The sequence below is a fragment of the Rhinichthys klamathensis genome, unplaced genomic scaffold, assembly GCF_029890125.1.
Source record: "Rhinichthys klamathensis goyatoka isolate OS25496 unplaced genomic scaffold, OSU_Roscu_1.1 h1tg000296l_1, whole genome shotgun sequence".
Lineage (NCBI taxonomy): Eukaryota > Metazoa > Chordata > Actinopteri > Cypriniformes > Leuciscidae > Rhinichthys > Rhinichthys klamathensis.
Window position 1 is genome coordinate 2,118,598 of NW_026606815.1, and position 19,207 is coordinate 2,137,804.

At 37.2% G+C, this 19,207-nt stretch overlaps 1 protein-coding gene across 3 annotated transcripts in view; it reads right to left on the reverse strand.

The window, feature by feature from the left end:
* The window catches only part of rtkna (rhotekin a), a 98,378-nt gene that overhangs the window by 59,519 nt on the left and 19,652 nt on the right, over positions 1-19,207 (reverse strand). The window contains exon 1 of one of the 3 annotated variants that reach the window (XM_056269996.1): positions 8,476-8,819. The exons of the other annotated variants lie outside the window; for them this stretch is intronic. Coding sequence (XP_056125971.1) covers positions 8,476-8,574 — 99 coding nt within the window. The 5' untranslated portion in view covers positions 8,575-8,819. Of the gene's footprint in view, positions 1-8,475; positions 8,820-19,207 lie in introns of those variants that run through there. 3 annotated transcript variants of the gene reach the window in all.

The following is a 19,207-nucleotide window of genomic DNA, read 5'->3' on the forward strand; positions in this document are numbered from 1 at the left end:
GTGGTGGGGGCCCACATCAATATTTTTTCAGGGGGCCCCGAATCCTCTAGCTACGGCCCTGGTCATTGTTAACATTTTCCCCAAATCAAGCTCAAATGGAGTTACAAGGTTTTTTCAAAAGCTAGTGTCTGAGATTTGTTTTGTCAGTCATTAATGGTCGAATTTGAGGCAGTTCAGCATAACTTACAGGTTACAAAGTTTATTGTAGCTATGATGAGGGCGCTCAGTTTTTCCTGTCGTTTAATACTCTGGGCCAAAATCTTGTCTATAAAAGATGAAGTGCTATGCACAGGCTGTATTGGCTATGATTAGAGGGCAAATACCAGACTGACACTCTTCTCGGCACCTTTTCACCTCGGCACCAAATTTGATACATTTTCAAATCAAACCATTTTCGGAACTGTAATGTTACAGGAACGCATGGAACGCAGAATAGAAACCTTAAAATACTGATTCTACTTGGAGTGAACCGATTGATTTCCCCCCCCACCATTTTTAAGCCCTGGTTTGTCCTTAGTATGAAGAGGTTTTGTTTATCTTGAATTTTTTTCAACAGAGAGCAGCTGACTAGGTACTGTCAGAGCAGTCAATCTCCTCTATGAATTAAAAACACTGCTTTCCCATCCAAATTTAGTTCCTTCTGATACCATGAAGCAAGTCATATGAGTCCAGAAACAGTAGCCAGATTCAGTTCAGGCTAAGCTAACTAGTTCTGCTAGCATACACAGAACTAAAAGCAAGGAAATGTAGAATATTGGTGAAATATGAGATATACATATTTATTATTATAATAAATTATGATAAATATCATATAATAAATATGAGATATACATATATTATTATAATAAATTATGATAAATATCATATAATAATAATTTAAAAAATATATATATGTGTTTATTTATTAATATTTAAATACAAGAATATACTGTAATATAAACATTTTATTATAATAATAGAAATATTTGTGTGTGTATATATATATATCAGATTTTACCTCAAGGCCCGTTAACACCAGCACAAACGTTGCCACACACACAAAAAAAAAAAGTCCAGTTTTTACATGTGATATGCCTGTTCAGACCAATGTGAAAACAAAGCCAGATGGGCTAAATGAAAATACATATTCACTCACTGACAGTAGGTGGTGCTTATAGAAAAGCAGAAATATCCCGGTACACTAAACAGTATAACTTAATGTTTCGGACACCCATTTGTTACAGAGAAGAACGGAAGTCAAACAGTATTTACGTTTTCGAAAATCCTTTCAGATTTTTATATTCACTATGGTGTTAATCAAACAACAAATACAAGAGTACTGGTTTCACTGGTGCTAAGCAAAATCCAAGTGGATGCTGCACACTGGTGGTGGTTGAGGACAGATTCCCTGATATGATTGTAAAGCGCTTTGGGTGTACAGTAGTACATATGAAAGCGCTATAAAAATGTATATATTATATATGTATATATATAATTTTATGTAACAGCAGCGGCTCTTTGGCTGGTCATGTGACCAAAAGCACAAATGTTATTGGTTGACCAGTTTTTTTCGTAGTGCCAAGGAAGAGATTAGAATACCTCTCCGTAAAAAAATAAAAATAAAAAAACTGTCGCATTGACAACAAGCAAATGTTCATGTTGATCTAGAAATTAAAATGTTTATCACACTAAATTTCTTCACAGAATATTGGTCATTGTGTGAATACCCTAGACCTTTTTCCACAGTCCTCTTTGTAAGAGGCAACACGTATATCGCTACACCCATTGATCTATGATGTGGCTTGTCAGTGAAATTGGATAGACAGAAAATCTTCCATTCTGTAAGAAACATATATATGCCCATTAACTGAACTCCATTGTGGAGATTCGACAGATTCAACAGCAGGTCTTATCTTAGAAAAATGAGGCTCATTTTCTAAAAGCATAACATCTAGAAAGCCCGAGCAGGGTAGGAAAGACGGGATAGGTAATAAAGTAAGCAGACAGGGTGAGAGATGGCGGTCTCCTCTAACACACTGAATGCTGGGAGGTGTTTTCCAAAGGAAGCTGGCTTGAGTCGAGGCATTTGGCTGGTTCCTGCACACAGAGTGTCCATTCAGCCCTGTTCCTGCTACACCAAGGCCCAGGCCAGGAACGATAGAGGCTGTGCTGAGGCGTGGGTGACCAACTACAATGCCCTCTTTCACTACCAGCCTATGCCCTCCTCCCAATACTCCACCCCGCTTGGAGGGCACGAGGAGTGCCAGAGCCTTGTAGAGCCTAGTCAAAAAAAAGACTCCTTGAAACCCAGTTTGTATGTTGAGAACTGGGTTATTTGAAAAGAAGCAAAGCAGTAATGGCCATGTACTCTTGCTACATTTCTTGACATAAATCAATAAAGACATCTGTTGATGAATAACACTGAATTGTATGGCTCTGATATACTTCAAGCGAAATTGAAGAACGAACCGGCGTGACGTCATTACGCAGTTCGTTTGACATTCAACGGCTTGGCATATGCAAATCGCTATGATTAGATGCTTTCTTAACTGCTGTTTTCTCACCGCTGACAATTTTGTTGTGTGTAAATTTTGTTATTGAGAGGAAAGCGCACAGTACATATTTATCTAAACTCTGCTCCCAGCAGTGTGGATGGTGTCACGATGTTCGCTATAACAGTAAACCAGTATCCTCAGCTATTTCTAACATCTACCCCTAAGCGAAGAACAAAAAAGAACTTCGTTTTAAGTATGTCAGGGCCTTTAAACCTCACAATCCATAACAAAGCTAGTTAAACACCTTTCCAGCTGAACCAATAGACTGAAAAGAAGACCTTGTTTTACTATGGATGAATGGGCAAACGACACAGTAAATGGCTCTGGCATGTGCACAATGATGACCTCTAACCTTATGAACCCTGAAGAGAGTCACGTTTGGCTCGGGCTCACCGCTGGAGTTCATTCATCTCAACTAAATGCTAAACTAAGCTTAAACTAAGCATTCCAGAGTCATATTTGACAATTCTCGTGGATGTTCAAACAAAGAAATGGGTGGTGCGATGACACTTCATATCCCACATTATACAGTTAAGAACTTGTTGGGAGTTAAAAACAAACGTCAAGAGTCGTCTACTATTGGGCCAAATGTGACACCTGTACCTGCTGACGTGTGGTAATTATCTGAGGTGGATTCAGGTCACACTGGGGTTCTAGGTGAGGTGAGAGGTCTGCCCTTTCCCAAGCATTTCATCATGCTCTGGCTGGTGTTCAAAGACCAACAGGACATCATGGGTGGAGGCCAGAGTTATGAGGTCCTTTTTTCTTGTGCTAACACAATAACATTCTTTTAGGGTCATTTTAGTTGCACAACATACCATAAGAAATTAACGTGAGCAGCAGGCATTATTCCTGCTGGGATGGACACACAAAGGCCACACTGATCCACCTGAGAGGAGGAACCCTGGTAAACACACTGCTGAGAGAGTATAGAGAGAGCTCTGTATCTGCTACAGATCCATGTAAACAAGCTGTGCGAATGGAAAGAGTGTTATTGACTCATTCCACAGAAAAGGAGACAGGGAACTGAAGAGATATAAAGATCACATTGTTGCTTGATTATCATAATGCCCTTGAGCACATTCGAGAGATTGTCACATGGAATTAAAGCACTGTGAATTGCTTTGCTAGACGGCAACTAACGGATGAAGCATGACCTCATGCTTATAATCAATAATCAACTCACATTATCATTTAATCATACACTACTGTTCAAAAGTTTGGGGTCGATAATTTTTGGGGTCGAAAGTAACAATAATAAGAAACTGTTTGAAGTAACAGTTATTGTGAAATATAATTACAATTTAAAAAAAAAAATATATATATATATATAAATATATATATAGCAAAGATTAATTTTTAGCAGTCATTACTTGTCTTCAGTGTCACATGATCATTCAGAAATAATTCAAATATGTTGATTTGCTGCTCAAGAAACATTTATTATTATCAATGTTGAAGCTGAGCTGCTTAATAGTTTTGCTTAAAGGGATACTCCACTTTTTTTGGAAATAGGCTCATTTTACAACTCCCCCAGAGTTAAACTGTTGAGTTTTACCGTTTTTGAATCCATTCAGCCGATCTCCGGTTCTGGCGGTACCACTTTTAGCATAGCTTAGCATACATCATTGGAGTGGACAAGACCATTAGCATTTCTAAAAAAAAAAATGACCAAAGAGTTTCGATATTTTTCCTATTTAAAACTTGACTTTTCTGTAGTTACATCGTGCACTAAGACCGACGGAAAATGTAAAGTTGCGATTTTCTAGGCTGATATGGCTAGGAACTATACTCTCATTCCTGCGTAATAATCAAGAAACTTCACTGCCGTACCATGAGAGCAGCAGGCGTAATGATATGACGCAGCGCCTGAAAATAGGCCACCTTCCGTCAACACAACGGAACTATTTTCAGGCGCTGCGTCATATCATTACGCCTGCTGCTCTCATGGTACGGCAGTGAAGTTTCTTGATTATTACGCAGGAATGAGAGTATAGTTCCTAGCCATATCAGCCAAGAAAATCGCAACTTTACATTTTCCGTCGGTCTTAGTGCACGATGTAACTACAGAAGAGTCAAGTTTTAAATAGGAAAAATATCGAAACTCTTTGGTCATTTTTTTTTTAGAAATGCTAATGGTCTTGTCCACTCCAATGATCTATGCTAAGCTATGCTAAAAGTGGTACTGCCAGAACCGGAGATCGGCTGAATGGATTCAAAAACGGTAAAACTGAACAGTTTAACTCTGGGGGAGTTGTAAAATGAGCCTATTTCCAAAAAAAGTGGAGTATCCCTTTAATAGTTTTGAAACTGTGATATATTCATTAAAAAAAATCATAGGAAAAAATGTAAGTTAGCCATGTTATTTTAAACAAAAATTATTTTAAACTCTTTTGTATAAATATCTTTAGTCACTTTTGCTCAATTTAATCCATCCTCAAATGAATGTGTCCTTGCAACGTTTTTTCATTTCTAGAAGTATTCTATTAGTATACAGCTGGTGTAGTCATATTTGCTAAGGTCTAGCATGTACCTCAATAGAAGTTCACAATCCCAGAAATATGAAAAGAGACCATAATAATGTTGAGCCAGTGTTGCTGTTGTTGGGCTAGACTGGATGCTCAAACAAACAGAACAATGTTTTGAAACAGGCACAGCACTCAGAAAAGAAAAATGCTTGTTCAAATTACTTTGTTAAAATGTGCTGAAGCAACTTAATTCTTTACCTTTTTGTCACAAATTACTATGATTATGTTAAATCCACTTAAATTAGTAAAAATGAAGTTAACAATAATAGTTGGGACGCATGAATAATTTTTGTTGACATAACTAACTGTAAAGTGGATCTGTAGTTCTCAGCATGCTTTGCATAGGGATGCATTAGGAAAGGATATGTGGAAATTAACTGTTATTTTATGTGTTTTTCAGTAAAGAGACATACTTAAAGTTGAGTTATGTTGGAGATTTAGAAGTGTTTATGTTTTTTGTGGTAGGTATTTTATGTAAGTTGTGGTTACAAACAACCTTGTCAGTTGATGAGAAAAAAAACTGTGCTAATTGCCAGTACTAAGACCAGTCTTTTCTTACTTGCTCATCCTATAAGTTGTATAAACAAAATTGTCTTTAGAATACTAACATGCACTATCACTATACACTGCAGGAATTTAAATTTATTGAGATGGTTCAACAACACTTTATTTGGTTAAATAAACACGCTTCATTCTTGTTGCATGGAAAAGTTTTCCTTAATTTAAATAAATTCATTGAACAATATATTTTTTTTAATGTGTTACAATTTTCTGGCAAATCAACCTACAAATCTCTCTGCATATTAAAGTGGAGAAGGTATTGTTTAAAATTAAATACATTCTTCAGCTGTAGGTGTACCATCAGCAAGCTAGAGAAAGTGACCAAATGACCCATCAACCCTCAGCCAGGAACCGAAGAGCAAGGGCAAGCCACAATATTAAGCACTATGACTGAGCAATAACTGAGTCCTCACAAAGACATGTCCGTATCTACAGCATGCTATTGTGTGTGTGGTCAGGCAGTGTGTGTCTAGCAGAGATGACATCATACCAGCCAATTACTCTCATTAAGCTCAGCTATATCCTGTTCCCATCACCCATCACTACAAGCAGGCTATGATTCACAGTTTTGCAGCAACAAAAGGTTGTGACGACACCGGGGAAGTGTTCTCCTGCATGGTTTTCAGGAGACAGCGACATCGTAAAGGAAGGACACGAGAGGAATGTTCATGTAGTGCCAAGAATGTGGCTGCCTTGATTCTGAAATGGACTTGTTAAAACTTGAAAAACCTGACTGCAAATGCTAGCGCTCACAGTAGTCCCTAATCATTCAGAAAACCACAGGTTCCTGCCTCCGCAGCACTGGAGAATATATCACCCCCTTGAGCAAACTCTGGCTAAGCAAAATCATCTACCATTTTATGTTGTCAGACAGCCCAGAAAGATTTTCCTCTTTAAATTAAATCTTTATAACAACAATGGGGTTCACAATGTCTTACTGCCATCCAAAAGACACTGTTTAGAGGTTTTGAAGATTATAGGTGAAAGACCAAAATACAACAAAAATATATTTGTATTATTATCAATGTTAAAACCAGTTGTGCCGTTTAATACTTTTGTGGATACTGTGATACATATTTCAGGATTTTTCTGATGAATAGAAAGTTAAAAAGTATAGCATTTATTTGAAATAGAAATCAATGCTGAAAAAATGTAACATTTATAGCTGTTGTTTTTCAGTATAGCACATGAATATCTGTTAGGCTATTGCCCCTCCCTCACATCTCTAACCGATTCGATTGAAAGATACGTATGTGATGTGTGTTGTATGTGATACCACTATAACGAGCACAAAATGATACATTAAGCATTAAAATACATTTAAAAGTCATTAAATTATTGTGTTTTCATAATCAGTCATTACCATCATGTCAAGTTTTTGTGTCCAACCCTAATTGGAATCCAACCTGTCTACAGGAAACAAATTACTAAAGCTGCAGTGGGCAGTATTTTGCTAGATCATACAAAGAGTCCATTTTTTACATGAAGATCACATGAGCGATTAAATTTAATCATAGAGTCCCTTTCAAACTGACACCGGCTTGAAGCTAGTTGACTTCTGAGAACTCAAGACTACCAACTTTGAGATGCATGATCATGAAGTATTTAAATACACCAGGAATTTATGAAGATGTCCTTCAGCTCAAAGGAAGCGCCTCCATGTCCTTTCATTATCTCAGGCTTCAAATTTAGGGTCACATTGCAGGAATAGTGAGTATAATCTGTCTACTCGGCGAGGAGCACAGGCACCCTGGAGGAGTGAGGTGTGATCTCAGCATGAGCGGTGAGAAGAAGCCCAGTTTGGTCACCCACACAAAACCCCATAGAGCTCAGTGCAGCGACGGGGGCTGAGGCAGTGTTCAGCATGTCATTCAGTGAGATACTAGGCGTTCCTAACACACAACAGCTGCAGGACAAAAAGACAGCCAAACCAAAGGAGGTTTAATTTTTTTTATTTTAAAGTATGGTATTTGATATGCACTTCGATATTTATCATATAGTTTATCATGTGCCTCCTGCTTTCTCGTAAATAAAAAATGCACACCGTTAACCACTGCCTACTTTGTAAATCAGGATAAGGTGTCTCTGCCACATAACACTGAAGTCTTGAAGGAAGAAAGGGGCTTTTTTCCACACTTCTCATAGCTTGACTTTAACATAAGGTATCTGTATGTTCAAAACGATAATAATCACCAAGTGTGCAAAATGTCTCCAAAGATAAGGCCAGTCAAATGAAATCTCAGTGGACGCACTTGTAAAAGAGCTCCCATTAATTTGTACATTTTTTCATGATACTTATGAGTTCAGGCACGGAACACCAACGAATGCACAAACCAGGCAATAAGGTCCAACAACACACACTTTCATCCCATGAGACTTTGTCTTGTGCGATTGCAGCTACAGAGCAGGACCATTTGAGAAATAGTAGTGCTGCTGCTGCTTCTCTGTTTTAAGCATTACTGCCAAGACTGAGCACACCAAACTAACATGAGCAATCAAACACATTGTACATCAACTTCATTATAAGAGCGTTTAGATACAACTTCACCACACAGGAAAACTGAGCAAGACCAAGTGATCTCTCACACACCTCAGTACAAAACGTATTTAATTAATCTTCACAGACGTTTTAAATCTTGACTTTAGGCCAAACTAAGATTTTTCATTTCATAGCAGAGCAATGACATTTATTCTAGTTATTGTATTTGGAAAGCACTTGCTATAGAGATGTATGCTTTTTTTATATTGCATTTTAATATCTGATTCAATTAAAGGGCAAATAACAAAATTCAGACCTACTTCAGATGTCAAAGGAGGAATAAATATCAAGACAGGTTATGAGAATACATTACCTTTAAACTCAGGGCAATCTGACGAATGTATATCATATTGAGATCCTCCAAAATACGAAGTTTTTCCTCCATGTCAGCGAGTCTGTCTATGGGCATCATTCAAGAGGAATACCAGCTCCTGATTTAAAGTTCAGTCTCCCAATGCTCTTCAAACCATCAATGTGTCGTGAGAGTTGAGAAACATTATCGGAAGACAGGAAGATGTTGACGAGTAGGCTGAATCACGACCCAAACGCATCCAAATCTAACAGCGAATCCAAGAAAATAGTTTTCACGTCACAGACAGATGTGTCTGGAAACAACAGTTAATGAGATGCAAAGAACATGAAATCTAACTGAAGGCACCTAAAAAGAAAGTCAGGAGTAGAAAGCTCTCTCCGCAAACTCGTCCAGCTGCTGTAGACGACACTCGTCCAGGCGTCTATATGCCTTCACAACAATAGCGAGTGAGTAACGTTAGTAAAAAGGGGACGCTCTCTACTGCATAAAAACGACTTTCTTAAAACCCTCAAATCATGTTCTGTCCATTCCGTTAGTATAATGGGTCATTTACATTTAGTTTCTTTCTCTGCGTCCCTCTGTCCTGATGTGAGCGTGTCTGTGCTATGGCAGGACTTTCCCCACAAAAGGGCATCAGCGCGCGTGGACCGACTGTACCGCCTCATTCACCATTCAGCTCACAACACTAAACAGCACAACCAGCGCGAGAGAGAAACTAAACTACACGCCCTTCATAAACAAGAACCCGAATATCTATTCAGTAATCGCAAAAGCCTTCACATCATTCAGGATGGGGATTTTAAAAAGGAATTAAAAGACCCCGTAAAATATACGGTAGAGAAATCCGGCTCTATAAATGTCAAAATAGGTTGAGTTATTGGTGATTTAACCCTGCTACCCAAGTTACGATAAGAAAAATAAACAAATATATAATAATAATTAATAATTATTATTATTTGTTTATATAGGCCTATATTGTGTGTATATATATATATATATATATATATATATATATATATATATATATATATATATATATATATAAGCTATATATATATATATATATATATATATATATATATATATATATATATATACACAATTTTAAAATAAATATAGGCTATAAAATAATTGAAAAAATTGAATAAATTATGCAAATTACCATATGAAAGTTTTTTTTTTTTAAATAGAAGAGCATAGTATTTATTTAATTGGAATGTTTGTATGAGCTAGTTTCTTTTTCTCTTTTTAAGTTGTTGCTATTCTTGTTTGTTCTCTTTTGTTTTCTTTGTCGTAATATTGAAAAACTCAATAAATATAATTACTTTAAAAAAAATGTTTCAGACCCTAATTTGTCCCCTGTATGTAAAGTTCCTCAAATGAAACCTCTTGACTGCTTCAGGAACATGTGTCTGCATGCTGCCTTAGCTGGAATATGAGCATTAACTATAGGAAACAAAGGGTCCATCTGTCCGCTCAATGAGAACAGTGCTTTGTCTGGGTATTAAACTGCAGTCTGCCTAATGCTTTCCACATATTGATGGCATCCAGCTTCATAAATCCAACACAATTAGTCATTGTGATTGTCAAGCAGTGGTGTATTGACCCTTTCACCGGTCAAGTAATACATTTATTGGAAGGCATACTGAAATACATATTTCATCCAGTGGCTTATGCATGTTAGCAGGGTATCAATTTTTAATATATGCTCAATAATTTAAAATGCCACAGTTCAATGTCAAAGATTCCTCTCATTGAAGTGAGTAAAAATCAATCAGAGCAAACAGGACTTACAATACAGACGTTTTGTGGTCTCTACATTTTCAATTACAATTCTTGTTTCTTTCTTTTTTATGCATCTGTTTGGATATTGGCAACCTTTAAAGGGAAAATAAGTACATTTAATCTAATGAGGTTTCATTAAGAGTCTTTCAGTCTAAGTTAAGAAAACAGTATCCTATTGAATTTGTGTAACTAGCCCATTCAGTTTCTTTACATGACCCTAATCTGATAGGTAATGAAGTCAGCATTCGATTGACAAAAAAATAATACAATAAGTGAAAATGCAAATACAGATTAGATACTATGCACTAGCCTATAACAAACTCACAAGTTTTCACACTCCACAGTCACTTTCGGCTGAAACAGGAACACACAATGGGAAACACAGAGACGTGATTTGTTATTTTCCCAAGTCTTAGGAGATAGAAAAAAAAAATAGACTGCAAAATGTGGGCTCCAAGGGAATGGTACTCAGTGTTTGTGAAAGCAAAGTGGACACGGGTCTTGACTCTGTGAAACTCAATCTACCATATGTGCATGAAAGTTAAAGGAATAGTTATCTTAAAAATAAAAATTCTGTCATCATTTACTCACCCTCAAGTTGTTTCAAACTTGTATGAATTTATTTCTTCTGCTGAACACAAAGGAAGATATTTTGAAGAATGTTGGTAACCAGACAGTTGATGGACCCCATGGACTTCCATAGTAGGAAAAAAATACTATGGAAGTCAATGGGGTCCACCAACTGTTATTCTTCAAAATATCTTCTTTAGAAATAAATAAATTCATACAGGTTTGAAACAACTTGAGGGTGCGTAAAGGATGACATAATTTTCATTTTTTAAGTGAACTATTCCTTTAAGGACTGTAGAATCATGCACATATTAAAGTACAGAACTAAATGTGTACCTATAATCAGTAAAGATCTAGTCTACATAATTTATATCATATTTGACTTCTTCTGGTGGTGTTCTTTCCCAGTTATTTAGGTAAACAATGACATTTTATTTCCTTAAAGAGAAAGACTTGCACGTTAAAAACGTGTAACGTGCAAACAGTCCTTGGTACAAAACAACAGTAAAGCCATTTGGGGACATACATACAAAATCAGTCCTGAGTCAACAGTCAGTAAGAATAAAGCATTATTTCTAACTAACAAGGGCTATAAGATGCAGAATAAAGCACGCATTTAAACATTGATCACAACAACAATGCTTAAAAAACCAAACACAACTGCATGTCAACCCTTGACAACTATCCAGACAACTATTCAAAACAGCTATTACACAAATTAAAGTGTGTGTAAGTTGCTCTCTTCACTCAAAGCACTCACTCACAATTACATTACATCCCTGTACTGAATGAGAATGAGAATGAGGGGGAGGGGGGAGAAAATTGAAAAGCAAGCAAGTACAAAATGTATATGATGTTTTAATGAGCACTCTGGACCTTTAACAAGGGTTTGACAATTGTTTGTGAATGTAAAAAGTCTGTAAAATTTAAAAGATCGCACGATGCACGATAAATGGAGTGAGTGTCTCCCAAAAGAAAGAACCGATTCTGAACGGCCTGAAACGAGTTGTCATTACATTCTTGTTTCCTGCATGAACATAGGTTTGTAACAATTTTGCATAATGCCTATGCTATGGTCAGCCAATGGTCTTTATTGGTTGCCCGCGAACAATGTCTACTTTGACCCACCCTCAAACACTAGTTGTAGTTGAGGTCTGGAAGACTTTGGTTCCTGTTGTCGAGAAGACACTGTTTTCTGTGCTGCGAAAGCAAATCCACTTTGCATGCATTTCCAAAGGATGGGGACTTTTGTCAAATTGATACGGTAAAACCGACGGCATCGTTGCTGTTCGTATCACGGTGTATCAAGTGCTGAGCCTCCGGACCTGAAATTCAGATATAGTAACGGGCGTTTCTAACCCGTGCTGTAAGCGGTACACTAAACAGACTGGGCCGTCTGACCAATCAGAGCAGAGTAGGCTCTCAGAAAGGAGGGGTTTAGAGCAAGGGGGTAATCCATCGACCGGAAGTTGAAGCCGGCCGGGTGCCGCCATGTTGTAGCAGAACTTCATTTGCGTTAGCATTTCCATTGACTCCCATTCATTTTGGCGTCACTTTGACAGCGAATAACTTTACATCTGAGGCGTTTAAAGACTCCATTTGTCCATTATTTTTTTCTAAAGAAACACGACAATGTATAAAGGGCTCCATTACCTTCTATGTTACATTATGGCCCCGTAGAAACAGATTTTGTAAAAATAGGCTAACGATTGCGTCATAACCACTCGACTCTCTGTCGCGCTGTACAGAAATTACCGTACAGACAAGAGGAGAAGCTCGCAGGCAATCGGGGGGACGTCCCGTCAAGGGAGAAGCCCATAGATAATGAGTCCATAAAAGCAACAGAATACTTACTCCTGCTCACTCACGCCAAAGAACTCTTTGCTCAAGTTCCCCGTCTCTGCAAGATTAACGTTGGCAATTTTCACGCACAGCTACTAGAAGATTTACGTCTGTCAGACAGGTTGCTCACGTCATCAAGCTTAGTTTGAGTCGGTTTGAGTCTGCGCATCAGGAACGGAAGTGCTCAAAAATCGCTAAAAATGGGCTTCAACTGTCTCAACTGAGTTCCAATGAGATGGCTCTGTCCACTTCTTATACTGTCTATGGTTTACAGAGACTAAATCCTTTATCTAACCGTTTCAGACACTGTGAGAAAAGGGGCGATGTGCAATGTTTATTATGAGAAACTTAAAGTGTTTTTTTGACCTTGAATACATGTAAAAAATATTGCAGGGAACTTTGTCAAATATTGTAGGAGAATATTGTATTGGGAACTTTTCAAACAGCATAATAGGGCCAATTTAAATTCAGGATGGGTTGGTGCACCCACAGATGATTTAACTTCAGTAGCATCTTTACAAATATGGTGTGAAGTGAAAAGGAACCTCTGACAGGCCTTTGTTCCTCAGCGGATGTACTGAAGCATATAGTGAGATTTCCCTTTCCCAATCAAGAATAAGGGAATAGAAAAGGCTTCTTGTTTATAGCCAGTGTGATAAAGCTGGCGCTGCTTAGGTGGCAAGCATAAGGAATTTGACTGGGTGGAGTAAGGAAATGCCATACTGAAATTACCACAACACTTCAGGTTCTCTATACACTTAAATCTAGGGAAAGGAAGTATTGTGATGGGGGGAAAATGCTCTTTTTTAAAACAACACTTATTCAAGAGTTTTTACACCCTTTAAAAGATAAGTGAATAAATACACCAGCTAATTCAAAGTGTAGCTCATGTTGTGTTTTTAATTCATATGGGTTGAAGTTCAGTCAGGGCACATCTGTGAGACAAACAGAGGGAAGGGCAAGGCCTCTGAATGAAGGGCTGCTAACCACTACAAATAGCCTCAGCTGCTACCCAGCCCCATCTCAAACACTGAGTGCAACCCACAAGAAACAGAAAAGAGAGGCCCGTGCACTTAAACACACACAAACACACACGTTGCGTTTTCATGTTTTATGGGGACTTTCCATAGACATAATGATTAGTATACTGTACAAACTATATTTTATCCCCTTACACTAACCCTACCCCTAAACCCATCACAGAATACTTTCAGCATTTTTACATTTTCAAAAAACATCACTTAGTATGATTTATAAGCCGTTTTCCTCATGGGGACCAAAAAATGTCCTCACAAGGACAGGGATTTCAGATATTGCCACCTTGGGGGCATTTTGTCTTCGTAATGTAGGGTTTACCAGGAGACACAGACACACACAGATTTCAGGAGAATAATGGTGTTTATTTAATCAGATACTATGAAACCAACTCAACTGACAAGTTAAAAAAACTCTTTCCTGTGGTCGCGCATTTTTTTTTGTGGATTTCCCCTACGAACCTAACTCAAGTTAACCTGGGACGTCTCCAGTCGACGCTTAAGAATTTATTCTCTAGCACATCTCCAGTCGACGTCGGCTGAGTCGGACGACGTCTCGCCCTTTTGAACCTTATAACTTGAGAATAAGGTCTCTAGTGCTCCACTAGCCGGCTGCGCAGCAGTAACCAGACAGACTCCAAACAATGCCTTTGAATATGCTTTAATCACGGCCCGGACGATCTCGCACCAATTTCAGAGAATTGCCCTCAACAACAGTTTTTATAGAATAGCAGAATGGCAAATGTGACATGATTCAATAAATAATTTGTTCCACTATGTGTGGTTCTATATATGTATACTAAAGCAAATTTGGATTTATTTCAGCTTGTTCATGGAGTTAAACATGTTTCCTAATTTATTATATTCAACACACACTAACTTTGGCCCAAGTGTTGGGGACATTTAGTTTTCAAAAGTATACACATGTTAATCGTTCAAGAAAAAGGAATATTAGCTATGTTTAAATACAAATTAAAAATTTCCTTCACACTCTCTACTATAAAGTTAATTTATTTGCTTTATTGGAGGTGAATATCATGCCATGCAGTTTGATAACGGGCCAGCAAATGTCTCACCCCAAACATAAGGAAACATTAAGGAAAATGTTATGAAAATTAGTTTCATAAATGAATAGATTTGATCCTGCATGCGGATTCGAGCTGTGCTACATTGTGAATTTAACTGAGTATCGTGCTTAATGTCCGTTAGCGATGACTTTGCACAACATACCACAATCTCTCTTACATGCTTAAATTTATACAACGCTACCCATCAGTACCAAATCACAACAAGCAGTTAGTTTATCTTAAAATGGTTATAACAACACAATACAAAACAAAAACAAAAACCAAAAAACTTCAAAAAAACAAAAGAACATTTAAGATCATGGTGTTACTGGCTGTCACTTGTTGCTATACATTGAGTCTTTTCTCCAAAAATAAGAATTTTGTGCCCAGATTTCTATCCTTAAAGTTTCAGTTCTTTGGGGTCTCCAGAACTTCCTGTCTGCTCTGAGCTGCTGCCACATGTCCACTGGCAGTGAGTTTCTCTAGGCTCATCAGCTCCCTGAAGACGTTTCATTTCTAAAGTCAGCTGCAGACCGTGTGATCTGGACCCCGTCCCAGGACCCCTCCATTGCCAACAAATCAACCCCCTCTCCCTCTCCCTCTCCCTCTCCCTCTCCCTCGCAAACACATACGAAATAAATCAATACAAATGTACCACAAACTATACAGAAAGCTCATTAAATACATTTTTAAATGATTTTATTCACGGACTCAATTTAAACAGTACTTTCATGGTTAATGAATGTTTATTTATTGCTAGATTTTCAATTAGACCACACGCATGAATATCAACTGAAAAAAAAAATCAAGAGTGTTTGTAACACTGTTCATTAGTGCCCATTAATAATATGATTGAAGTACAGCATGTCAGAGAGAAGATTTTGATTTTGATGCTTATAGCTGGTAAGCCATTGACTTCAAAAAAGAGCAATGTCTCCCCCTAAAGGACAATTATAAATTATACATTATTCAATGCACTGGTTGAACTTTAAATGTAAATGGAGAACAATATGTCTCAGATTCATTGCCTAACGCATGAGCTAACCAAATCAGCAACAAACCACATTTTACAGCAATAAATGGTCAAATAAAGCCAGGCCATGCAGCGGAGAACAGGGCGCCAGTGCTTTTATGTTTCTGTTTAGTGAGGTTTTCTCTCCAGTGAGGCAAAAAGCAGCTGTCCAGGAGAGAGAAAAGTCGCAGACACACGACAGTCGCATGTGAAAACATCACTCTAAACTCAGAACAGTAAACTATTGCCACACCAGACAGCCCAAACATTATAGCTGCTAGGGTTATTTACAAGAAGAGTAAACCGATGTTATTTTTAATCAGACAGTTGTCATCCAGAAGATGCTTTCCATCTTAAAAAAAAAAAAAAAAAAACTGCATGAACAATCCTATTTGAGCATCCATGGGGGTTGTTCAAGGGAAGCCTTGAACACAGCATATTTATTTGTGTTATTTGTTCAGATCCTCTAACATTAGCCTACAACTATCTCCTTGGCATGCTACTACATGTTATATAACATTATATAATAGTGGAGCTAAAGTTATTACCTAAAAAGAAAGGGAGGTGAAGACTTAAAAAACATCAGGATACCTAGAATTTAATTTAATTTAATTTAATTGTATTGTACCTTCATATGAAAACATCATCCTAATGTAATAGATCAAGTCTGCAATTTGCGTCGTTAACATTACAATCGGAACACATGTAAAGGTAAAGCAATCTCCAGGTGTATCAGTTTCTCAATCATCAAGCCCCAAAGGTTTAGATATACATGACCTTGGGTTAATGGTTGAGTCACTTCTGTCTCACTAAAACAGCTCATGCAAGATGAGTCAACTGGATGAGAGAAGTAAAGTCTTACTCAGTTCTCACACTTTGGACTTTACATTACAATTCTACTTTCTCTGACATCATGAGAAAGACTGCCGTACAAATGATTTGAATAGTAAGGGAAAATCTTGTTTTTCTGATGGAAAACAAGATAAGAGTAATCTAACCATGAGTTAAGTTGGTCTAACAGCAGTTTTGATGCAATCGTCCTGGCACGCCACCTTAGAGCATTTAGAAGCCCATGAGAGGGAGTTCTCAAAATACACCAATAAGTGTGTTAATGACATAGATGAAAATACTCTCATGATGACAATGGGACTGGGTTGAATCTATTTATTTCACCAAAGTCACCTTTCAGAGGATGTACCAGAAGAGGAATAGTTTCCTCTTTCTATTGGTTCATGCCATGCATTTTTTATGTTGGATTGCTGGGGTCTGGGCTCTAATAATAACAGCTGCTAATACCAATTACTACTATAGAACATAAAAAAAAAGACCTGAATTAAATACATTTCAATTGACACAAATAATATTATAAAAATGACATGTTTTTTTGGTCACAATAGGCAAGGTGCAATATGGACAAGGTTAAGCTACATATGACATTTGAATATTTGAGGTAATTTTTTGAAAGAAATGAATACGTTTATTCAGCAAGGACATTAAATTGATCAAAATGTTACAAAACATTTTTCAAATTCCTTGCATCAATATTCTAAACAAATGGTGTTTACTGTTTTATTTAAAGGTGCCCTAGAATGTTTTTTTTCTATTATTTTATAATGTTTCCTGGGTTACCCTTATAATGTTAGTATGTTTTTTAGATAAAAAATAATCATAATTTAGAAATAAAATGGCATTTTTCCTAGCCTGATTTTAGCCTCTGATTTGAACGCTCTATTTGAAGGGGCGTGTCTGCTGTGGGATTCAGTGTAACCGCGGCCACTGCTGTGATTGGCTGACATGCTTGCATATGAAATAGCAACGCATTACATGTGAAACTCTCTCCCGAATACTTTTACTACTGCTATTATACGTTTTTACTATAACAGCTATCGAGATTAACGAATCGTGAGATGTTTTTAAAGTATTTAGATCTATTCCCATCACATAAAATGTTGCCGTGATGAGCATTGAGCAGATGACAGTGTGTTGATCGCGAGAATGAAGATCTTATCATTGCAAAGCAGTTTCTGCACTCTCTCTAAGGCTTTCACCAATGCAAACACGATGATGTAAATACAGTAAGAGCTTCGTTGTGCAGTAACGTGCGTCATTGATTTCATAACGAGTTTGGCAAGTGTCCAGATAAACTCGCGCTGTGTGGAAAGATTGTTCTTTGATCGCTTTCTGTATATAATTTGTTCACAATTTAAATACGATTATTTTCATCCTAGGCCTACTAAAAGAAACGATGTGAAGCTGATATTTTAGTCACTGGCTTGACTTACTGATGCATAAACAGTATTGAACGATTTTGAGAGAAAGATTACCTGTCTGAACTTGAACAATTACACATCAGAAAGTGTTGCTTGGTAGCTCGATCCGAGGCCAGCTCTGTATTGGCCCAAGTTGAGGAAACACTCGGTGAAATGTTTGGAAATTTCCAGAGAAAATAAAATTAACCCATTGTTTCTTCAGAGGCTCATATGAAGGAACTAAAAAATACTTATGTGTTCATGTGTACATCCACACTGAGCAACTTCCATGCGTCGGCTGCGCAGTTCCGCCTGGCATCGAGGGCTGGCATTATGCAAATATTTGGAGGCGTACATATTAATGATCCCGACTATTGCGTCACAGTCGGTATTGTGTGGAAAACCGCCCGTTTTTCAGGGGTGTTTTTCATAAACGTGAATTAAATGAGAACGCGAAAACAGATTCACTCTATGTCATGTCCATGCACTGAACTCTTGTTATTTGACTATACCAAGGTAAATTCAATTTTGAATTATAGGTCACCTTTAAAGATTCCTGAATTTCTATTTAAAGAATCCTGAAAAAAGTATCGTTTCCACAAACATTAAGCATCACAACTATTTTCAACATTGATAATAGCTAATAAGAAAATGTTTCTTAGAAATCAGCATATCAGAATGATTATGAAGGATAATGTGACACTGAAGACTAGAGTAATGGCTACTAAAAAAACAAATCAGCTTTGCCATAATATATAAAAAAAAAAGTACAATTAAAAAAAATCACAAATATTACTGTTTTTACTGTATTTTTGATCAAATAAATCCAGCTTTTGTGAACATAACTATATATTTAAAAAATCATATTAAAATCTTCTGAATAGTTAGATTTTACATTTATCAAAAAAGTTAAAAAGCGCTTTAAACTGCATGCACAGAACGAGAGGGAGAGTGCTGGTAATACAACAGTGCAAATGAGGAAACTTACAAATGAGGAAAAACACAAGCATTACATGTGCTCCAGAGTTTGTCCTCACATAGATGTGACAGTGGCCTAGACACAGTGCCGGAGCACAAAACTAGTTAATAAATGTTAACAAATACTAGACATTTTCAAAGTGTGTGGACACACAAGCCAACTGACAATTGCTGACTCTGCTTTAAAGTGATTCG